Source organism: Bos indicus, chromosome 23, assembly GCF_029378745.1.
Source record: "Bos indicus isolate NIAB-ARS_2022 breed Sahiwal x Tharparkar chromosome 23, NIAB-ARS_B.indTharparkar_mat_pri_1.0, whole genome shotgun sequence".
Lineage (NCBI taxonomy): Eukaryota > Metazoa > Chordata > Mammalia > Artiodactyla > Bovidae > Bos > Bos indicus.
In genome coordinates, this window is record NC_091782.1 from 1,775,713 (window position 1) to 1,796,533 (window position 20,821).

At 36.5% G+C, this 20,821-nt stretch overlaps 1 protein-coding gene across 2 annotated transcripts in view; it reads right to left on the reverse strand.

The window, feature by feature from the left end:
- The window catches only part of KHDRBS2 (KH RNA binding domain containing, signal transduction associated 2), a 699,109-nt gene that overhangs the window by 28,396 nt on the left and 649,892 nt on the right, over positions 1-20,821 (reverse strand). For both annotated transcript variants that reach the window (XM_070777723.1, XM_070777722.1), the window contains exon 8: positions 4,094-4,152. In XM_070777723.1, the coding sequence (XP_070633824.1) occupies positions 4,094-4,152 (59 nt within the window). The remainder of the gene's footprint in view (positions 1-4,093; positions 4,153-20,821) is intronic.

Below are 20,821 nucleotides of genomic sequence, written 5' to 3' on the forward strand. Positions count from 1 at the left end.
GTACATCATGAGAAATCCTGGGCTGGAGGAAGCACAAGCTGGAATCAAGATTCCTGGGAGGAATATCAATAACCTAAGATATGCAGATGTCACCACTCTTATGGCAGAAAGTAAAGAAGAACAAAAAAGTGAAAGTGAAAGAGGAGAGTGAAAAAGTTGGCTTAAAGCTCAACATTCAGAAAACTAAGATCATTGCATCTGGTCCCATCACTTCATGGGAAATAGATGGGGAAACAATGGAAACAGTGGCTGACTTTATTTTTCTAGGCTCCAAAATCACTCTGGATGGTGATTGCAGCCATGAAATTAAAAGATGCTTACTCCTTGGAAGGAAAGTTATAACCAACCTAGACAGCATATTAAAAAGCAGAGACATTACTTTGCCAACAAAGGTCCATCTAGTAAAGGCTATCGTTTTTCCAGTGGTCATATATGGATGTGAGAGTTGGATTATAAAGAAAGCTGAGCACGGAAGTATTGATGCTTTTGAACTGTGGTGTTGGAGAAGACTCTTGAGTGTCCCTTGGACTGCAAGGAAATCCAACCAGTGCATCCTAAAGGAGATCAGTCCTGGGTGTTCATTGGAAGGACTTATGCTGAAGCTGAAACTCCAATACTTTGGCCACCTGATGCGAAGAGCTGACTCATTTGAAAAGACCCTGATGCTGGGAAAGATTGAGGGCAGGAGGAGAAGGGGACAAGAGAGGATGAGATGGTTGGATGGCATCACTGACTCGATGAATGTGGGTTTGGGTGGACTCTGGGAGTTGGTGATGGACAGGGAGGCCTGGCGTGCTGGGAGGTTCAAGGACAGGGAGGTTCATGGCGTCGCAATGAGTTGGACACGACTGAGCAACTGAATTGAACTGAACTGAACTTAATCACTCATGTCTGACTCTTTGTGACCCCATGAACTGTAGCCCGCTGGGCTCCTCTATCCATGGAATTCTCCAGACAAGTATACTTGAGTGGGTTGCCAGGGGATCTTCCCACCCAGTCATCAAACCCGGGTGTCCTGCATTGCAGGCAGATTCTTTACCAACCGACTCATATGGGAAGCAGTTTCTTTATTTCCTGGTTATACAAAAGGAGCATCCTGTTTCAAATCTATATGTTCATAGATAATTATAACAGTACATATGAATATATATTAAATTTTACATTTTGTCAAATGCAGAACTAAAACTTTTATGATAGGAAAATCTTATAAGAAGCTTTAGAAAGCAGTCTATATTTTGTTTTATTTTTAAATAAGATATGTATCATGATGGATTTAAAAATCAGTGAAACATATAACAAACAGTAAAGAATGAATAAATAAATGAGTATAATTTAAGTTTCCTTTTTTAACCTAAATTTTCTATAGTGTATACATATTATTTTTAGAGTAATAAAAATAACTTATTTTTAGGTTAGTCATACCTATGTATCTACTTACACTTCTTAACATCTGTGGCAAAATTTTTCTAATAATATGTAATTAATTTCACATGTGCAATGTGTAAAACACAGGCACTTTTGTTCATAGTTCCAAACTGCATTCTGTGGCCCAGTGCAGCAGAGATGGGTTATAGTGAGTGGATAATGGGATGGTGGAAGGGGCACTGAGATGCTGGAATCCTGATTTGTGAGTAGCCTCCTTTCTGTACTTCATTGTTTTCTATGAACTAAATCATGGAAAAGCATTGCAGTGCATTGGTTACTGTCTCTGGAATGTTATCTCCAGACTCCAACAAAAGAAACAAATTCTGTCAGAATAATTACCCTTCTGACATGAAAATCAAGAAACACTTCCTAAGTCAGCATGCATAAAGGGTTGATACATCAACATTTACAAACAGCGAGTCAAATTATCTTGAATGTGAAGTGTATTTTTGAACTAACATTTGCTCAACAATGTCAGAAAATGGCAAAAGAAGTTGGTGGCCAAAGAAAAAGTCAAGATCCTAAAGAGAAGTCTTCTTTTGGCCATAAATGTGTTTAATCTTTCAACATTAAGAATATGGCCAATTTGGCTGAAATATTAGGTAATAAAAGTTATTATATACAAATTCCTGACTCAAATCTTTCTTAGTGTGTCCAGATAAGCCAAACAATTTTCTACATTTTCCTCATCACTTAAGAAGTATTTTATTATTATTATTATCAATTGCTTTCTGTATGCAGAGAATCGCTTGTTGGTAAATTCTAATTTATTCAGAATGAAATCTAGTGTTTATGAGCAGGGTGGCTTATAAAATGATAAAGTCTATCTCTAGACTTGGCTGCAGCAGAAGAGCTAAACAAACATGAAAGAACAGAATAGGTTTCAGAAGTGAGCCCAGACCTCCTGACGATGGCTCCTGCAGCTCCATCAGAAGGTCTGAGAAGTAATTATTTATATTCACACATTTTCCCTATTGCCTTATTTACATGTATTAACATTTTAAATGTAAATAACTGAGAAATAGAAATAGATAGCCTGCATGGGCAAAGAATCTTTAAAAAAAAGAGTGGATATATGTGTATGTGTAACTGATCCACTTTGCTCTACACCTGAAATTAATAAAACATTGTAGATCAACTATACTGCAATAAAAAATAAAATGAGAATAAAGAAATATGAGAATAAAATGCAATGCTTACAGAAAGAAAATATTGATAGAAAAAGTAATACAATCTAAATAAACTCCCATCCTGTTACCAAATATGCAGTCACATATCATCAATTTCATCCTTGCCATTTTCTTCAGAGCATATAATTTTGTAAACTAAATCTCACAGGTGATGATTCTTCCTCAAATTTATGTGCCACATGTGAAAAGCAATTACTGTATTTTATAAATAAAAATTCCATTTGAAAAAGTGACCCATAAATAATAATGTATCTTCTACTTAGAATGTAAGCTTTAAAAGATTGTTCACTGAAGTATCTCCAGGATTGAGGTCAATGGCGTGCATGTGTTAGCCATTAATTAAGTATTTGTTGCATGAGTAATGATTTCTGGTCTTCTACTTCATCCCATGATTTATAGTCTGGCACAATTTTTAAATGTAGGAATACGTTTCTCAAAAGTAGACAGTAAGAACCAGGGAGGGACAATGTCTATTGTGTACACCATCATATTCCTAAAGCCTGACAATATCTTTGTGCTCAAAGGACAAACTCAATTTTTGGATAGAAATCATTATGATGGTGGCTCCTGTTTCTGAATTGACCTTATGATAGTCACCAGAGAAGTGAGTTGATTTGATGCCTCTGTTCTGAGGAGGGTGCACTTTCTCCCAATGTCTGAACACTTCCTTCCCTGTCCCAATGGAGTACTACACCTTCATTACATGGAGCCCCAAACACAGGCCACATTCATCATTTCTTTTACTGCTTCTCATAAAGAGGAACAGATTGGTCTTCATATTATTTTAATAAAAATCTAAGACTGGGAGTATTTAAGTGAATGCTATTTTTTCAAGGCAGTCAACTGGTGATACTGCATATATATTTTCAGGAACCATAAACTATACTTCTAAAGTAATGAACTGTATTGATATATCATAGGCACTCAATAATATTACTGAGTTGAAGTACAATTAACTTCAAATGGGTTTTAAATTAAATTATGTAGTTTTGAAATTAATTTATAGACTGATACGCTTACTATTAATTCTTATTAATCAATCATTATTTGGCACTTTCAGGAACTACATGCAATAAAAATAACTTGAAAGTTACAATTTCTGTCCTTAAAAGTTTATAAATCTTTTAACCATGTATTATTCTAATGAACTTTATGGTAACAGAAAGACAAAACATTGTTGTCATATCAATGAGTCAGACAATGGAAACAGTGAAACATTTAAGAAAGACACTATCCAGAATGTTCATTGTTGCTGTTGAAAATTATCTATGATTGTGGTTAATTGCTTTTGGAATTTTGATAAAAATTAATCTGTCCAATTTTCTGGCTCTTTAGGTAAAATCTCATCCTGTAATTACATAAATTAGTGTGACCTGGACTTCTAAAAAAAACTGGGGTTAGAAAGATAGAAGTAATTTCTGAGTTGTCAGTGACTGATGAATGTTTTGATTTCAGTTTTAGTAAAGAAAAGGTCTTACCGTAGCTGTCATAGGCATCCTCACTTACTCCATGACCATAGTCATAGTATTCAGGAACACTGCAATAGATTTAGACAGTAATCAATGTTACTGTATTTGGGAGGAATCAACCCTAAAACTTATATGGAATTTGAAATCAAAATGTGTACTAAGGTAATATCCCAAGAGTCTCTAGACATAAAACACATATTTGAACATAAATAATAATAGAATAATATTCACTGAATAATACAATTCTAACAAGAATATTCAGTAACCTGTGGCGGATTCATTTTGATATTTGGCAAAACTAATACAATTATGTAAAGTTTAAAAATAAAATAATATTTTAAAAAAATAAAAAATTAAAAAAAAAGAATATTCAGTAAGAACAATACAGGTTATTTACAATGAGTGCTATAATTTTCTCATCCCACATTAGTACTTTATAAAAAATCTCTATCCTCCACTTATATAAATCAAATGTCCTCTAAAACACAAGTATGGACTTCAAGAGAAGAATTATGAAAGGTCTATTTCCAAGAAAAAGTGCTACAGAAGATGACAATCTGGTCAGTTGTGTATAACCTTTAATGCAATTAGCTTAAGAAATATACATAAATTTCATCTTCACTTTCATACACTGAAATTATACTCCTCTCCAACTTTTTCACAGCATAGGTCCATAGGTTTCTCACATATATAAGCTATTTCCTCTCATTTAATATTTTGCTAGATGCTTAGCATAATGTAACCAAGTTATAATTTTTAAAAATACTATACAAAAAGTGGAAAATATTTAAACTAACTTAATATTTGGATAATTAATGTGTATTATACTTAAAAATCCACAATATTTTTGGTACACTATATTTTTTCACCCCAGCTCCTTCATCTAAAGATTTCTGCCTGAATAAATTTATGCTTATGTACATAAAATTTATATGTATATTCACATATATAATTTTATGTATAAATTTATAAATTCTATCACAATTATGAATTCTTATCAAGTATATAAAAGGGTAACAATAAAAGGGCTTAATATCAAATACCAAATTGTATAAGGGTGGAAGGTGTGTGATAAATTGCCAAAGGGTTAGGTTGGAAGGAAGACAGGAAGACCTAAAATTATTTGGTTGTCTTTATCCCTCAAGACAATCCCATAGGCCTAATTTTATAAAATACTTGAGACTTCATCAATAGTAAGGAATGAGAAGGGAAAAAGAAATGTCTATATATTAGAGGTGAAAAGAAAGATAGATGGAAGTTCTGTCAATTTTATATTTCTGGGAAGCAATTGATATGGAATAATTCATTTTAGTGTAATGTAGCTGGAAAAGAGAAAGATAACTTCATCTTCATTGGCAGGATAATTATATACAGACTCTCTAAGGAAAAAAAAAAAACTTACAGTAATAAGTTTTCTCTGCATACTTCTAAGACTTGAGATTGTAGAAATCTAAGGCTGGTGGCTGGATGTTTATCTTCTTAGAAATGATGCAACCCAATTGAGAACCCACATATATGTGTAGCAAAGTCCTGAGAGTTTACACTGATTTCCAGGATTATCAAGAAGTGGCAGTCATGACTATCTAGCGGTGGTAATTTGTTTTTGAATGGATTTCAGTTTAATTTTAATTGACCAAGCTAAGAATGGAAAAGGAACATGACTAAGAGAGACCATGACAAGAAGCTGAGTTATTGTCTAACATAAATGACATATTTACACAAAGAGGGAATTTTAACTTTCAAAACTCAGACCTTTGTTCCATCCCTCTGTCCATGGGATTCACCTTGCAAGAATAGTGGAAAGGGTTACCATGCCTTATTCCAGGGGATCTTCCAAACCCAGGGATCAAACCTATGTCTCTTATGTCTCCTATTGGCAGATGGGTTCTTTACCATTAGCACCAGCTGGGAAGTTGAAAATAATGGATAATGCAAAATAATGGGAGAATAATAGATAACAATCATAATGGACTCTTACAGAGTTCATGCTTTTACTTATCCAAATATTACTTCTCATTGCTTCCATAAGAAAATATTTTACATGAACAAATGGCCACACAGTGAATGAAATACACTCTCAACCAATCTAGAAGCAAGAAATGCCCTTGTGACTGTGTCAGGAAACATGGGATATGCACGAAAATAAGGGTGTTAACTTTGAGGTCATTTCCAAATGAAGAGCAAGCTCCTCATCTTGTTACTGTGCAGTCACCTCCTCAGATGGTAGAATGCACTAAAAAATATGATCTAGCATTTACCATGGAAATAAAGTTAATACCTAGGAAGTCTTTCACTGCAGCATATAAGGAACTTGTCTCTAAATTATTACATAGAAGCAGACTTACTCTAAATCACTGCCTACCTCAGGGATTGTTATGACAAAAAAAAAAAAAAAATCTCAAATATAGACTATTAGTTCACTGGAAGAGCAGAATGTGTAAGAAAAAAGTACTGTTTGATAGAAAGCTGATGGCTCATTTTATACTATCACCAGTAAAACCTAAATGGCAGGCTATAAGCATATGTATTATAGCATTATGAGGAAAAACCAGAAAAAGCCCAATTATTGGTAATCCTTGCTGCTTTAAAAAAATGTTTAAAGAAGTTATGAACTCAAATAAGAATGTGCCATTTTTCCAGAAAAAATAAAAGTGAATAGAGATTTGTTAAGAGCGGTGGCAGCACAGGCACAGGAGGGCCGAGAGGAGCTACTCCACGTTCAAGGTCAGGAGGGGTGGCCGTAAGGGGATACCCCTTGTCCAAGGTAAGGAGCAGCCATGAAGCGATACTCCACGTCCAAGGTAAGAGAAACCCAAGTAAGATGGTAGGTGTTGGGAGAGGGCATCAGAGGGCAGACACAATGAAACCTTAATCACAGAAAACTAGTCAAGCATATCACACGGACCACAGCCTTGTTTAACTCAGTGAAACCAAGCCATGTTGTGTGGGGCCACCCAAGATGGGTGGGCAATGGTGGAGAGGTCTGACGGGATGTGGTCCACTGGAGAAGGGAATGACAAACCACTTCAGTATTCTTGCCTTGAGAACCCCATGAACAGTATGAAAAGGCAAAATGATAGGATACTGAAAAAGGAAATCCCCCGGTCGGTAGGTGCCCAATATGCTACTGGAGATCAGTGGAGAAATATCTCCAGAAAGAATGAAGGGATGGAGCCAGGCAAAAATAATACCCAGCTGTGGATGTGACTGGTGATAGAAGCAAGGTCTGATGCTGTAAAGAGCAATATTGCATAGGAACCTGGAATGTCAGGTCCATGAATTAAGGCAAATTGGAAGAAGTCAAACAGGAGATGGCAAGAGTGAACATCAACATTCTAGGAATCAGCAAACTAAAATGGACTGGAATGGGTGAATTTAACTCAGATGACCATTATATCTACTACTGTGGGCAGGAATCCCTTAGAGGAAATGGAGTGGCCATCATGGTCAACTAAAGAGTCCAAAATGCAGTACTTAGATGCAATCTCAGAAATGACAGAATGATCTCTGTTCGTTTCCAAGGCAAACCATTCAATATCATGGTAATTCAAGCCTATTCCCCAACCAGAAAGGCTGAAGAAGCTGAAGTTGAACGGTTCTATGAAGACCTACAAGACCTTTTAGAACTAACACTCAAAAAAGATGTCCTTTTCATTATAGGGGACTGGAATGCAAAAGCATGAAGTCAAGAAACACCTGGAGTAAGAGGCAAATTTGGCCTTGGAGTACAGAATGAAGCAGGGCAAAGGCTAATAGAGTTTTTCTAAGGGAACACCCTGGTCATAGCAAGCAACCACTTCCAAGAACACAAGAGAAGACTCTACACATGGACATCACCAGATGGTCAACACCGAAATCAGATCGATTATATTCTCTGCAGCCAAAGATGGAGAAGCTCTATACAGTCAGCAAAAACAAGACCAGGAGCTGACTGTATCTCATATCATGAACTCCTTATGCCAAATTCAGACTTAAATTGAAGAAAGTAGTGAAAACTACTAGACCATTCAGGTATGACCTAAATCAAATCCCTTATGATTATACAGTGGAAATGAGAAATAGATTTAAGGGACTAGATCTGATAGACAGAGTGCCTGATGAACTATGGATGGAGGTTTGTGACATTGTACAAGAGACAGGGGTCAAGACCATTCCCATAGAAAAGAAATGCAAAAAAGCAAAATGGCTGTCTGGGGAAGGCTTACAAATAGCTGTGAAAAGAAGAAATTTATTTGTTCAAATCTCAATCCCTATTGTGGTGGTATTAGGAGGTGAGACTTTTGGGTATTAAATTAGATTATGAGGGTGGAGCCCTATTAATGAGATTAGTGCCTTTAAAAAGGTGAAGCCCCAGAGAGCTCTCTTGCTCTCTTTCCTCCATATGAGGATACAAAGATACAGCAGTCTGCAACCCAGAAGGCTTCATCAGAACCCAACCATGCTGATATTCTGATCTAGGACTTATTGCCTCCAGAACTGAAAAAAATAAATAAATATCTATTGTTTATAAAACCCCCAATCTATGGTATCATGTAGAGCAGCCTGAATTAAGACAGGTGGCATTCCATTTGCCTGGAACCCTGAATGGTGTCATGAAGCAAAGCCCACCTACTTGCCATGCTTTAGTGTGTGTGAAGGAGATAAGTGTTTCTCTTGTATGGGCAACTGAATTGTGGATCTTCTTATAAGAGAAGCTTAGCCCATATCCCAAATAATAGAATTGGCAATTAAAGAAATTCATTGAAGATAAACAGGTATTCAGAAAATATTTGTTGATGAATAAATGATTAAATAAAAGAATTCAAAATAATAAAACATTTGGCAAAAAAATCTTTAGAAAACTTTGCATATGCTTTAGAAATGCTGTCTACTTATATCAGTAGCAATGGAAACAGCAAAGAAGAAAAAGAACAAAAGAACCGATAGTTACAATAGCCAGGACATGGAAGCAACCTGCTGCTGCTGCTGCTGCTGCTGCTAAGTCACTTCAGTCGTGTCTGACTCTATGTGACCCCATAGATGGCAGCCCACCAGGCTCCCCCGTTCCTGGGATTCTCCAGGCGAGAACACTGGAGTGGGTTGCCATTTCCTTCTCCAATGCATGAAAGTGAAAAGTGAAAGTGAAGTCGCTCAAGTCGTGCCGGACACTCAGGGACCCCATGGACTGCAGCCTACCAGGCTCCTCCATCCACAGGATTTCCAGGCAGGAGTACTGGAGTGGGGTGTCATTGCCTTCTCCAATGGAAGCAACCTAAATGTCCATAAACAGATGAGTGGATAAAAAAGATGTGGTACATGTACACAATGCAATAATACTCAGTCACAATAAAGAATAAAATTTGCAGCAACACAGATGCCACTAGAGATTATCATACTAAGTCAGTCAGAAAGTGAAGGACAAATACTGTAGGTCTTCATTTATATGTTGACTCTAAAAAAAAGGCAAACATAGCAATAAATGAATGGACTCACAGATACAAAGGACAAACTAGTGGTTACCAGCAGGCAGAAGAGTAGAGGCTTGTGCAAAATCAGTGAAGGGGATTAAAAAGTGCAAACAGGTGTAAAATAAGTATATAACATGTCAGTTACAAGGATGTAGTGCTCAGCACAGGGAATACAGTCAATATTTTATAGCAACTTTATTTTTTTATTTTTATTTTTTATTAAATTTTATTTCATTTTTAAACTTTACAAATTGTATTAGTTTTGTCAAATATCAAAATGAATTTGCCACAGGTATACATAATCTATAGAGATATTGAATGACTATACTACACATAAACTGAAACTAATAAAACATTTAAGACAAATATAATTCATTAATAAAAAGAAAAATCAGTTCAGTTCAGTTCAGTCACTCAGTCATGTCCGACTCTTTGTGACCCCATGAATCACAGCAGGCCTGATTAAAATTCAAATTAAAAGTTTAAAAATATTGTAACTGATGCATTTGTAATTTCTACAATGTTATGCTTTTTTTCAATCATTTTTAAATACATATATGATTTGGTTAGAGACAGTAAGCTATGTTATTGGCTCTATTCCTTCCTTTTCATTATTTCAGAAAGTTATATTGCATTATATTTATTTTAATTTATCATGTTGTTTAAATATGTTACATACAAGTTAAAAGTGGACAAATGAATTCAAGCACAATATGATCATTTACTTTGAATGGACATTATTATTCCACCTTATATTTTAGAAAATGTAGCAATCAAAGCTGGCAAACACAATTACAACTAGAGAAGTGTTAATTAAAATTAGGATAATTATTGGTGATTTGAAACTTGAAACTTTATTACTCCAGTGGTTAGAGCAGATATAATTTTCCTAGTAGCTGGTATATATGTAAAATCATGATAGAACACATTACCTGCATTAATGCATTAATCCTTGTCTATTCATTAAAAAAAAATTATATACAACATTTTGGCTTTTTGACATCATGACTTAGACACTAATACATATATAGAAAAAGTACATAAAATTTCTGACAGGAAAAATACCAGAATGCTCAAACTACTGGACAATTGCACTAATCTCACACACTAGTAAAGTAATGCTCAAAATTCTGCAAGCCAGGCTTCAGAAATATGTGAACCGTGAACTTCTTGGCATTCAAGCTGGTTTTAGAAAAGGCAGAGGTATTTGGCAAAACTAATACAATTATGTAAAGTTTAAAATTTAATAAAATAAAAAAAAAAATAGAAAAGGCAGAGGAACCAGAGATCAAATTGCCAACATCCACTGGATCATGGAAAAAACAAGAGAGTTCCAGAAAAACATCTATTTCTGTTTTACTGAGTATGCCAGAGCCTTTGACTCTGTGGATCACAATAAACTGTGGAAAATTCTGAAAGAGAGGGTAATACCAGACCACCTGACCTGCCTCTTGAGAAATCTGTATGCAGGTCAGGAAGCAACAATTAGAACTGGATATGGAACAACAGACTGGTTCAAAATAGGAAAAGGAGTACGTCAAGGCTGTATATTATCACCCTGCTTATTTAACTTATATGCAGAGTACATCATGAGAAACGCTGCACTGGAAGAAACACAAGCTGGAATCAAGATTGCTGGGAGAAATATGAATAACGTCAGATATGCAGATGACACCACCCTTATGGCAGAACATGAAGAGGAACTAAAAAGCCTCTTGATGAAAGTGAAAGTGGAGAGTGAAAAAGTTGGCTTAAAGTTCAACATTCAGGAAACGAAGATCATGGCATCTAGTCCCATCACTTCATGGGAAATGGATGGGGAAATAGTGGAAAGAGTGTCAGACTTTATTTTGGGGGGCTCCAAAATCACCTCAGATGGCGACTGCAGCCATGAAATTAAAAGACGCTTACTCCTTGGAAGGAAAGTTATGACCAACCTAGATAGCATATTCAAAAGTAGAGACATTACTTTGCCAACAAAGGTCCATCTAGTCAAGGCTATGGTTTCTCCTGTGGTCATGTATGGATGTGAGAGTTGGACTGTGAAGAAGGCTGAGCGCTGAAGAGTTGATGCTTTTGAACTGTGGTGTTGGAGAAGACTCTTGAGAGTCTCTTGGACTGCAAGGAGATCCAACCAGTCCATTCTGAAGGAGATCAGCCCTGGGATTTCTTTGGAAGGGATGATGCTAAAGCTGAAACTCCAGTACTTTGGCCACCTCATGTGAAGAGTTGACTCATTGGAAAAGACTCTGATGCTGGGAGGGATTGGGGGCGGGAGGAGAAGGGGATGACAGAGGATGAGATGGCTGGATGGCATCACTGACTCGATGGACGTGAGTCTGAGTGAACTCCAGGAGTTGGTGATGGACAGGGAGGCCTGGCGTGCTGCGATTCATGGGGTCTCAGAGAGTCGGACATGACTGAGCGACTGAACAGAACTGAACTGAAGACAACTAATTAAATGGAAATTAAAACAATAGAAAAAAAGTAAGATAAAATTTAGTTTCTGGGGAAAGCTTCATTATAATCAAGCTAATTTTTGAAGTAAGTTCTTAGTGAGCCCACCAGTGTCATGATGAAACTGCCATTCCCATAGTGCTTCTCATCCAGCACTCGGTGCTCATGTTCCTGTGGCCAGAGAAACTGCACTGATGCTAGGATAAACCTGTTCACAGGTCAGTGAGACTAACCAAGCTTATAAACAAGTTTTTAGACATTCAATTATTGTGAATAGAGACATTGGCAGTAACAAAAATGAGATCTGTTCTATAGGTTTGTGTTCATATAATCAAACCAATTAGACCTGTAAATTTGGGAGGAATAGAGAATGAAATTTGTTAAAGAGCAACATTTACTTAACTTTTCAAACTATGTACTTTGGTAGGATATTAAAAAATATATCAGAGATGATTAAACACTCTACAGATACACCAGAGATTATTGTGGCCTCATAAGATTAAAGCTTTCACATTCACAGTTTTCAATTCATTTGGTTTATACCCTGTGTGTATTCCAATGTTTTTAAGCTGTAGATTTTTGGGTATAAAAGTAGAAAACACAGATGACTATGAATTTCAACTAAAGCTTTACTGACTATTTTCTGAATTGAAGAGAAGTAAAACTTATAAAATAATATTTCAGATGAAAGGATAAAGGGATTTAATGTATTAATATGAATGATTCATAACTATCTAACTATTCTTAGTGCTTAAGTGGGTTCTCTTAATATTTGTTTCTTCAGCATTTACCCTGAAACTTTGTTATATTGTGCATTTACACTGTATTTTCAGAGATAACTGTTAAGTAAAGACACATTTTCAGCCCAATCCCCACCTTCAAATCAAAAATTGTTAGTTCCCTTATTTTTAATCCATTGACATGATCATCAAGCCCATCTGTTAAATTCAATAAAGCTTCATACAAGTGCTATTTATAAAGCTCTTGAATCTAGTGTGTAGATTAATGGGTAAAACACACAGGTTTATGAATCAGTTCTTGCCACCAACCACAACCTTTCTCAGTGTCATCCAGGGCATTAACCAAACACTGGTGGGACAGAGACATTACAGACCCTTCATCAAATAGCTCAAGACTTCACAGCTTCCTTCAACATCATGTTACTGTAATGTTACCTGATAATTCTCATAGCTCTTCCCAGGTCTTCCTTTGGCAGTCATCTCCTATTATTTCCAACACTGAAGGTTAAGACTGCCAATAGGATCAACTTTATGCTTACATTAGAGAATGTGACCTATCTGCAAATAGATTCTTATAAATAATTTCCATTTTGACATCTTTTCCAGAACAAAATTTACTTTTCCATGGAAATTAGCTGCATTTTTCCCCTTCTCTCAGCACTCAATATATTATTTGTTGTTCAATCACCCAGTCATTTCCAACTCTTTGCAATTCTGTGGACTACAGCACACCAGCTTTCCCAACTCCTGAACCTTTCTCAGACTCACGTCCATTGAGTCGGTGATGTCATCCAACCATGTTGTCCTCTGCCTTCTCCTCCTGCCTTCAATCTTTCCCAGAGTCAGGGTCTTATCCAATGAGTCAGTTCTTCACATCAGGTGGCAAAAGTATTGGAGTTTCCGCCTCAGCATCAGTCCTTCCAATGAATATTCAGGATTGATTTCTTTTAAAATTGATTGGTTTGATCTCCTTGCAATCCAAGGGACTCACGAGAATCTTCTCCAACACCACACTTCAAAAGCATCAATTCTTTGGTGTTCAGCCTTCTTTATGGTCCAACTCTCACATCCATACATGACTACTGGAAAAACCATAGTTTTGACTATAGGAACCTTTGTTGGCAAAATAATTTTTCTGCTTTTTAAATGCTGTCTAGGTTGGTCATAGCTTTTCTTCCAAGGAGCAAGCATCTTTTAATTTCATGGATGCAGTCACCATCTGCAGTGATTTTGGAGTCCAAGAAAATAAAGTCTGTCACTGCTTCCATTGTTTCCCCATCTATTTGCCATTAAGTGATGGAATTTAATGCTATGATCTTACTTTCTTGAATGTTGACTTTTAAGTAAGCCCTTTCACTTTTCTCTTTAACTTTCATCAGGAGACTATTTAGTTCCTCTTCACTTTCTGCCATAAAGGTGGTGTCATCTGCATATATGAGGTTATTGATATTTCTCCTGGCAATCTTAATTCCAGCTTGTGCTTCATCCAGCCCAACATTTCACATGATGTACTCTGCATATAAGTTAAATAAACATGGTGACATACTTGACGTACTCCTTTCCCAATTTTGAACCAGTCCATTGTACCATGTCTGGTTCTAACTGTTGCTTCTTGACCTGCATACAGGTTTCTCAGGGGGCAGGTAAGGTGATCTGGTATTCTTTAATTTTCATTATCTCTGCCTATACATGTAACAGTACAATAACCATTATAAAACATAGCAGTTCCATATAGATACATTCAGTCTATTTTGTAAAACACTAAAAATGAAACAAATGGCCCTGGAAAAGCCCTTATGAAAATTACAGTCTCACAGAAAAGCCACTAAGCAAGTGATAAGGAGTGACTTATTGGTTTTTCATTCATCAAATGACAAAACTGAAAAGAAGAAGAAATTAAGTGCTTAAATGAAAATGGAGTAAAGAAGGCTTAAGGGCAAGTCACTGGCACCAAGCAAAGTTCAGAGGTGATTAAAAGCATGGCATGGGCAGCTACTCCTCCAGAGCAGGTGCAGGCGGGTGTGAGCTAGACAGGGTGAAAAAGGAGGCAGGGGCCACGACTTGAAGGACCTTTATTAATCATGGTAAAGAGTTTGGAATGATTTAAAAAGGGGACAAACGTAAGCATTTCTTGTCTTAAGCAAATCCCTCTGTTGGTGGTGTCTCATTCTTGTTGTTGTATCATCATTAACAGCCAGAGTATCAATCATATAGTAGGTACTCAAATATTTATTGGAAAAATGAATACCTGTACAATGAATATTTCTCTTCACAACTGCTTTCTCCCTTGTGTTTTTCCATCTCTATTTTCTTTATATCTATGTTCTTAGACTTTTTTTTGTTAAAACACGTGAGAAAATTCAAATATTAGGATAAATTATTTGAAGATAACTCACAACTATTTCATTTCATTAGATGTCACATTCAATAACTGCAGTTTGAATTGCTACACATCTAGGTTTTTTTTTTTTTTTCCCTTACAACTTTACAGGTATTAAAAGGCAAGAAAAGAGGTTAATTCCAGGTTAACCTCACTCAGCAGTTTAAAAAGTATTTTGGAAGATTTGGTGGATCTTGAGAGTGATACATATATTAAGCCAGATGTTTTCGAGGCCCAAACTCAAATGCATGGGTTATAAACTACCATGATTTGTTTAATTGTCTTTTGCTAATATTTTTAATAACACTTGCAGTGAAAGACAGAACCTATATCACTTTATTTTCTTATTGATTTAAATCTTCTTTTCTATTTCCTAACCATTTTCACCACCTGATTTTTAGAACTGAGAAATTTAAAATGGAAAGGGGCCTTAAACAAGAAATTAGATTATTTGTCCTTTTGAAATTCTCCCACTCTTCCTTCCCAGAGGCCATAATAACTGTAATAACCATAAAAACAAACATTTAATACTTTTGTCATATTTAATACATCCCAAACTTTGCTAAGTTAAAACTGTCATATTTAATCATAACAACAATTTTTGAGTTAGTTGTATTGAGCAAAATACAGAACAGATAATCTGGGTTTATCTGATTAAGTTATTTGTCCTAAGCTAACCAGGTCTTTGGTGGTAAAACTGGAATTGAACTTTGGTGTATCTGATGACAGAATTCAGTGGACAACCTATACTTCATGTAGTCCATTATATCTATTCAAACAATCATTATCAACTTATCTACACAGTACTAGACAAAAAGACGGGAAATAATTTACCTAATGACATTTTGATCTTGACTTAACTGTGATTAGGAAGACCAGATGTGAGAGTTGTGAGAATCCCTCTGCATTTACCTGTCTTCCTCCTCAAAAAAAATCCCAACATGATCAAGAACAAGGCCTGACCCAAGCACACAAAATTTTCAAAACCCTCTTAATTTCCTGCTCAACTATTTCCTCCTCTAGGAAACCTTCTCAGATTCCAAATAACCTTATGATGTGTTCCAACAACTCTGTTTACCTCTCACATATATCATTGTCATTTTTGAATTTCACTTTTATGTGTGCTAGTAATTATTTATGTCTTTCCAAATAAAGCTTTATTTATAATATTCAGGGCTATTTGGACCATCATATATTTACAGGGAGTAACCCAGTGCCTGATATATGGTAAATGCTCAAAAATGTTGGCCAACTGAGTAAACTGATGTCTTGGAACTGATGAGTTTTATGCCAATTTCAGTTTAAACAGCTAACTTCTAATGTAGTTATCGTCCAACAATCTATTGCATTGGTTACATCCCTCACTACCTGTGTATTCATCCCTTAACTCCCCTTTCTATTTGGAGAATCTAATGCTATCTTATTCCACTGAGGTCTTAGCATTCAGTTCTATTTAGAACAGGTCTCCGTTTTTTTTTTTTTAAACCAATTTATTTGATCCTTACTTAACATAACTTCAATTAGAGTTATCTATTTATCTATCTTTCTCAGGCTATGTTAGTGGTAAAAAATCTGCCTGCCAATGCAGAAGTTAGAGACTCAGGTTCTATCCCTGGATGGGGAAGATCCCATGGAGGAGGAAATGGCAACCCACTCCAGTATTCTTGCAGGGAGAATTAAATTAACAGAGGAACCTGGTGGGCTACAGTCCAAGGGACTGCAGTCAGTCATGACTGAGCATTTAAGGCACATCTATATATCCATCTATCTATCTACCTAAAGGTTTCAAGAGGTTTTATCAGGAAAAGTAGATTTGGTGCTTACTTAGAAAACTTCTATGTAGCAGAATAAAAGATTTTATTCACCTACAAAAGAATAGCACACAGGTTAAGGAACTTAGATAAGATGCCTTTAAGCCATTGCAGGCAGTTTGAACCTGGGGTTTTAAAGTATAGAGATTTTGAGTTTATTATTCTCCTTTTCAATTTCTTATGGGATTGAGGGTCAAAACTTTGCTTTCAGTGCACTGTAGACTGTCAGACTCCTCTGTCCATGGGATTTTCCAAGCAAGAATACTAGAGTGGGTTGCCATGCTCTCCTCCAGGGAGTCTTTCTGACCCAGGGATCAAACCCACATCTTGTGCATCTCCTACTCTGGCAGGCAGATTCTTTACCACCGAGAAGCTACCTAGAAAATTGTGACTACATTAAATCATTCAATAAATATTTACTGAACAGCAGTATCATCCTGAGAATACAAATAGGAGTTATATTAACATATTACTTAGATATGTTGGAATAATAAATGTAAGTACTACAAGGAAGTATGGGCTTTCCAGGTGGCACTCAGTTCAGTTCAGTCACTCAGTCATGTCCAACTCTTTGCAACTCCATGAACTGCAGCACGCCAGGCCTCCCTGTCCATCACCAACTCCCGGAGTTCACCCAAACCCATGTCCATCGAGTCAGTAATGACATACAACTGTCTCATCCTCTGTCATTCCCTTCTCCTCCTGCCCTCAATCTTTCCCAGCATCAGAGTCTTTTCAAATGAGTCAGCTCTTTGCCTCAGGTGGCCAAAGTATTGGAGCTTCAGCTTCAACATCAGTCCTTCCAATGAACACCCAGGACTGATCTCCTTTAAGATGGACTGGCTGGATCTCCAGATGGCACTAACAGTAAAGAATTAACCTGTGAATGCAGTAGATTTAAGCAATGTGTGTTCAATCCCTGGGTCAGGAAGATCCCCTGGAGGAAGAAATAGAAATCCACGCCAGTATTCTTGCCTGGAGAATCCCATTGGCAGAGGGCTACTGTCCATAGAGTTGAAAAGAGTCAGACAGAACTGAAGTGACTTAGCACACATGTACAAGGAAGTATAAATAGATGAATATTGTGGATATTTCCAACCTACTTTCTCTTCATTTATCTGACAAAATTTATTGAGAACCTATTATGTACCAGGCACCATTCTAAGTGCTAAGGACTACAGCAGTGAACAAAATAGACAAAGATGCCTGCCCTCACAGAGTTGAGAAGTAAAAAAGTTTAATAGTCATAAGTGCCAAAGAGAAAAGACTAAAGCTGGAAGAAGGACATCAAGTATTAAAATAGGGGGTAAAATCATAGTTAAAGTGGTCAAAGGAGTGGCCAGATGAGGTTGGCATGCTGCCAATCACTGAGTAAGACACAGCTTAGCATGTGAACAACAAAAGCGGTCAAAAAGTGCTTTTCTGTTAAATCAATATTAAACTGTTGGCTCTTTACCATCAGGTCAGATGGTAAAGAAGCTGCCTGCAAAGCAGGAGACTCATGTTCAATCCTTGGGCCAGGAACATCCCCTGGAGGAGGCAATGACAACCCACTCCAGTATTCTTGCCTCAAAATTTCCATGGACAGAGGAGCCTGGTAGGCTACAGTTCATGGGGTCACAAAGAGTTGAACATGACTGAGCAACTAACACGGCAATATTATACAAACACCTGTAGGAGATAAAGGAGCAAGTCTTAGAAATTTAGAGGAAGAGTATTCCAGAAAAAAACTAAAAAGACTATGAAGTAGGTGTGTGCTTAGCACATTTGAGTAATGGCAAGACAGCTAGTGTGGCAGGGCAGAGGTGGGTTTCAGGAGATGAAGTTGGAAGAATGGTCAAGGCGACAGATGCTTTTCCACATCCACCCATACATGTGGTCCTTCCCAAGGCTGTCTCCTGAGTTCAATTCCTCAACCTCTAATTCTTCACTTTTACTTCAGATCCATTCCCAAGACTCCACTGATCACAAACTAGGCAATGTCTATATAGAAGTTCTTAACATAAAAACAATGCTTGTTAGATTCTCCACATTAACATCAAGTAGTACAATTGGTTCAAATTATTAATTATCATGTTGTAAAAGTTAAAATGTACTTTATCATCCAAATATTAAAAGCTAATTATTTAATTTAAATGTAAAGCAACATAGTGGTTTATAGAAGGCATTATTTGAAAGCAACCAAATGTGCTTGAATTTTGATAACAGACATTATAAATGAGTGGTGGTCTTTAAACTCACTGTCATGATTAATACTAATAGTAAATAGAATAAAGACTCAAAATATTTATTAGGTCATTAGCAAATATTTTCAAGAGTTTATAAATTAAACTCTCTTAATTATAAATCTGAATGCAGAGTTCCAAAGAATAGCAGGAGAGATAAGAAAGCCTTCCTCAGTGATCAATGCAAATAAATGGAGGAAAACAACAGAATGAGAAAGATTAGAGACCTATTCAAGAAAATTAGAGATACCAAGGGAATATTTCATGAAAATATGGGTACAAAAAAGGACAGAAATGGTATGGAATTAACAGAAGCAGAAGATATTAAGAAGAAGTGGCAAGAATAGACAGAAGAACTATACAAAAAGGGTCTTAATGACCTAGATAAACACGATGGTGTGATCACTCACTTAGAGCCAGCCATCTTGGAGTGTGAAGTCAAGTGGGCCTTAGGAACCATCACTATGATCAAATCTAGTGGAGGTTATTGAATTCCAGTTGAGCTATTTCAAATTCTAAAAGATGATGCTGTTAAAGTGCTGCACTCAATATGCCAGCAAATTTGTAAAACCCAGCAGTGGCCACAGGACTAGAAAAGGTCAGTTTTCTTTCCAATCACAAAGAAAGGCAGTGTGAAAAAATGTTCAAACTACCACACAATTGCACTCATTTCATGTGCTAGGATAGCAAAGTAATGCTCAAAATTTTCATATTCTAGCATAGCAAAGTAATGCTCAAAATTCTCCAAATTAGGCTTCAATAGTACATGAACTTAGAACTTTCAGATGCTCAAGCTGAACTTAGAAAAGGCTGAGGAACCAGAGATCAAATTGCCAACATCTGTTGGATCACAGAAAAAGCAAGAGAATTCCAGAAAAACAACTGCTTCTGCCTCATTGACTATGCTAAATCCTTTGACTGTGTGGATCACAACAAATTATGGAAAATTCTTTAGGAGATGCTAATGCCAGACCACCTTATCTTCCTCCTGAGAAATCTGTATGCAGGTCAAGAAGTAGTAGTTAGAACTGGACATGGGATGATGGACCAGTTCCAAATTGGGAAAGGAATATGTCAAGGCTGTATTTTGTCATCCTGCTTATTTAACTTATATGCAGAAGACATCATATGAAATGCCAGATTGGGTGAAGCACACACTGGAATCAAGATTGCAGGGGGTAATAACCTCAGATATGCAGATGATTCCACCCTTACAACAGAAAGTGAAGAGGAACTGAAGAGCCTCTTGATGAAGGTGAAAGAGGAGAGTGAAAAAGCTGGCTTAAAACTCAACATCAAAAAACAAAGATCATGGCATCTGGTTTCATCACTTCATGATCAATAGATGAGGAAACAATGGAAACAGTCAGAGACTTTATTTTCTTGGGCTCCAAAAGCACTGAAGATGGTGACTGCATCCATAAAATTAAAAGATGCTTGCTCCTTGGAAGAAAAGTTATGACAAACCTAAATAGCATATTAAAAAACAGATATATTATTTGCCCACAAATGTCCATATAGTCAAAGCCATTGTTTTTCCAGTAGTCATGTATGTATGTGAGAGTTGGACCATAAAGACCGAGCACCAACGAATCAATGCTTTTGAACTGTGGTGTTGGAGAACACTCTTGAGAGCCCCTTGGACTGAGAAGAAACCAAACAAGTCAATCCTAAATG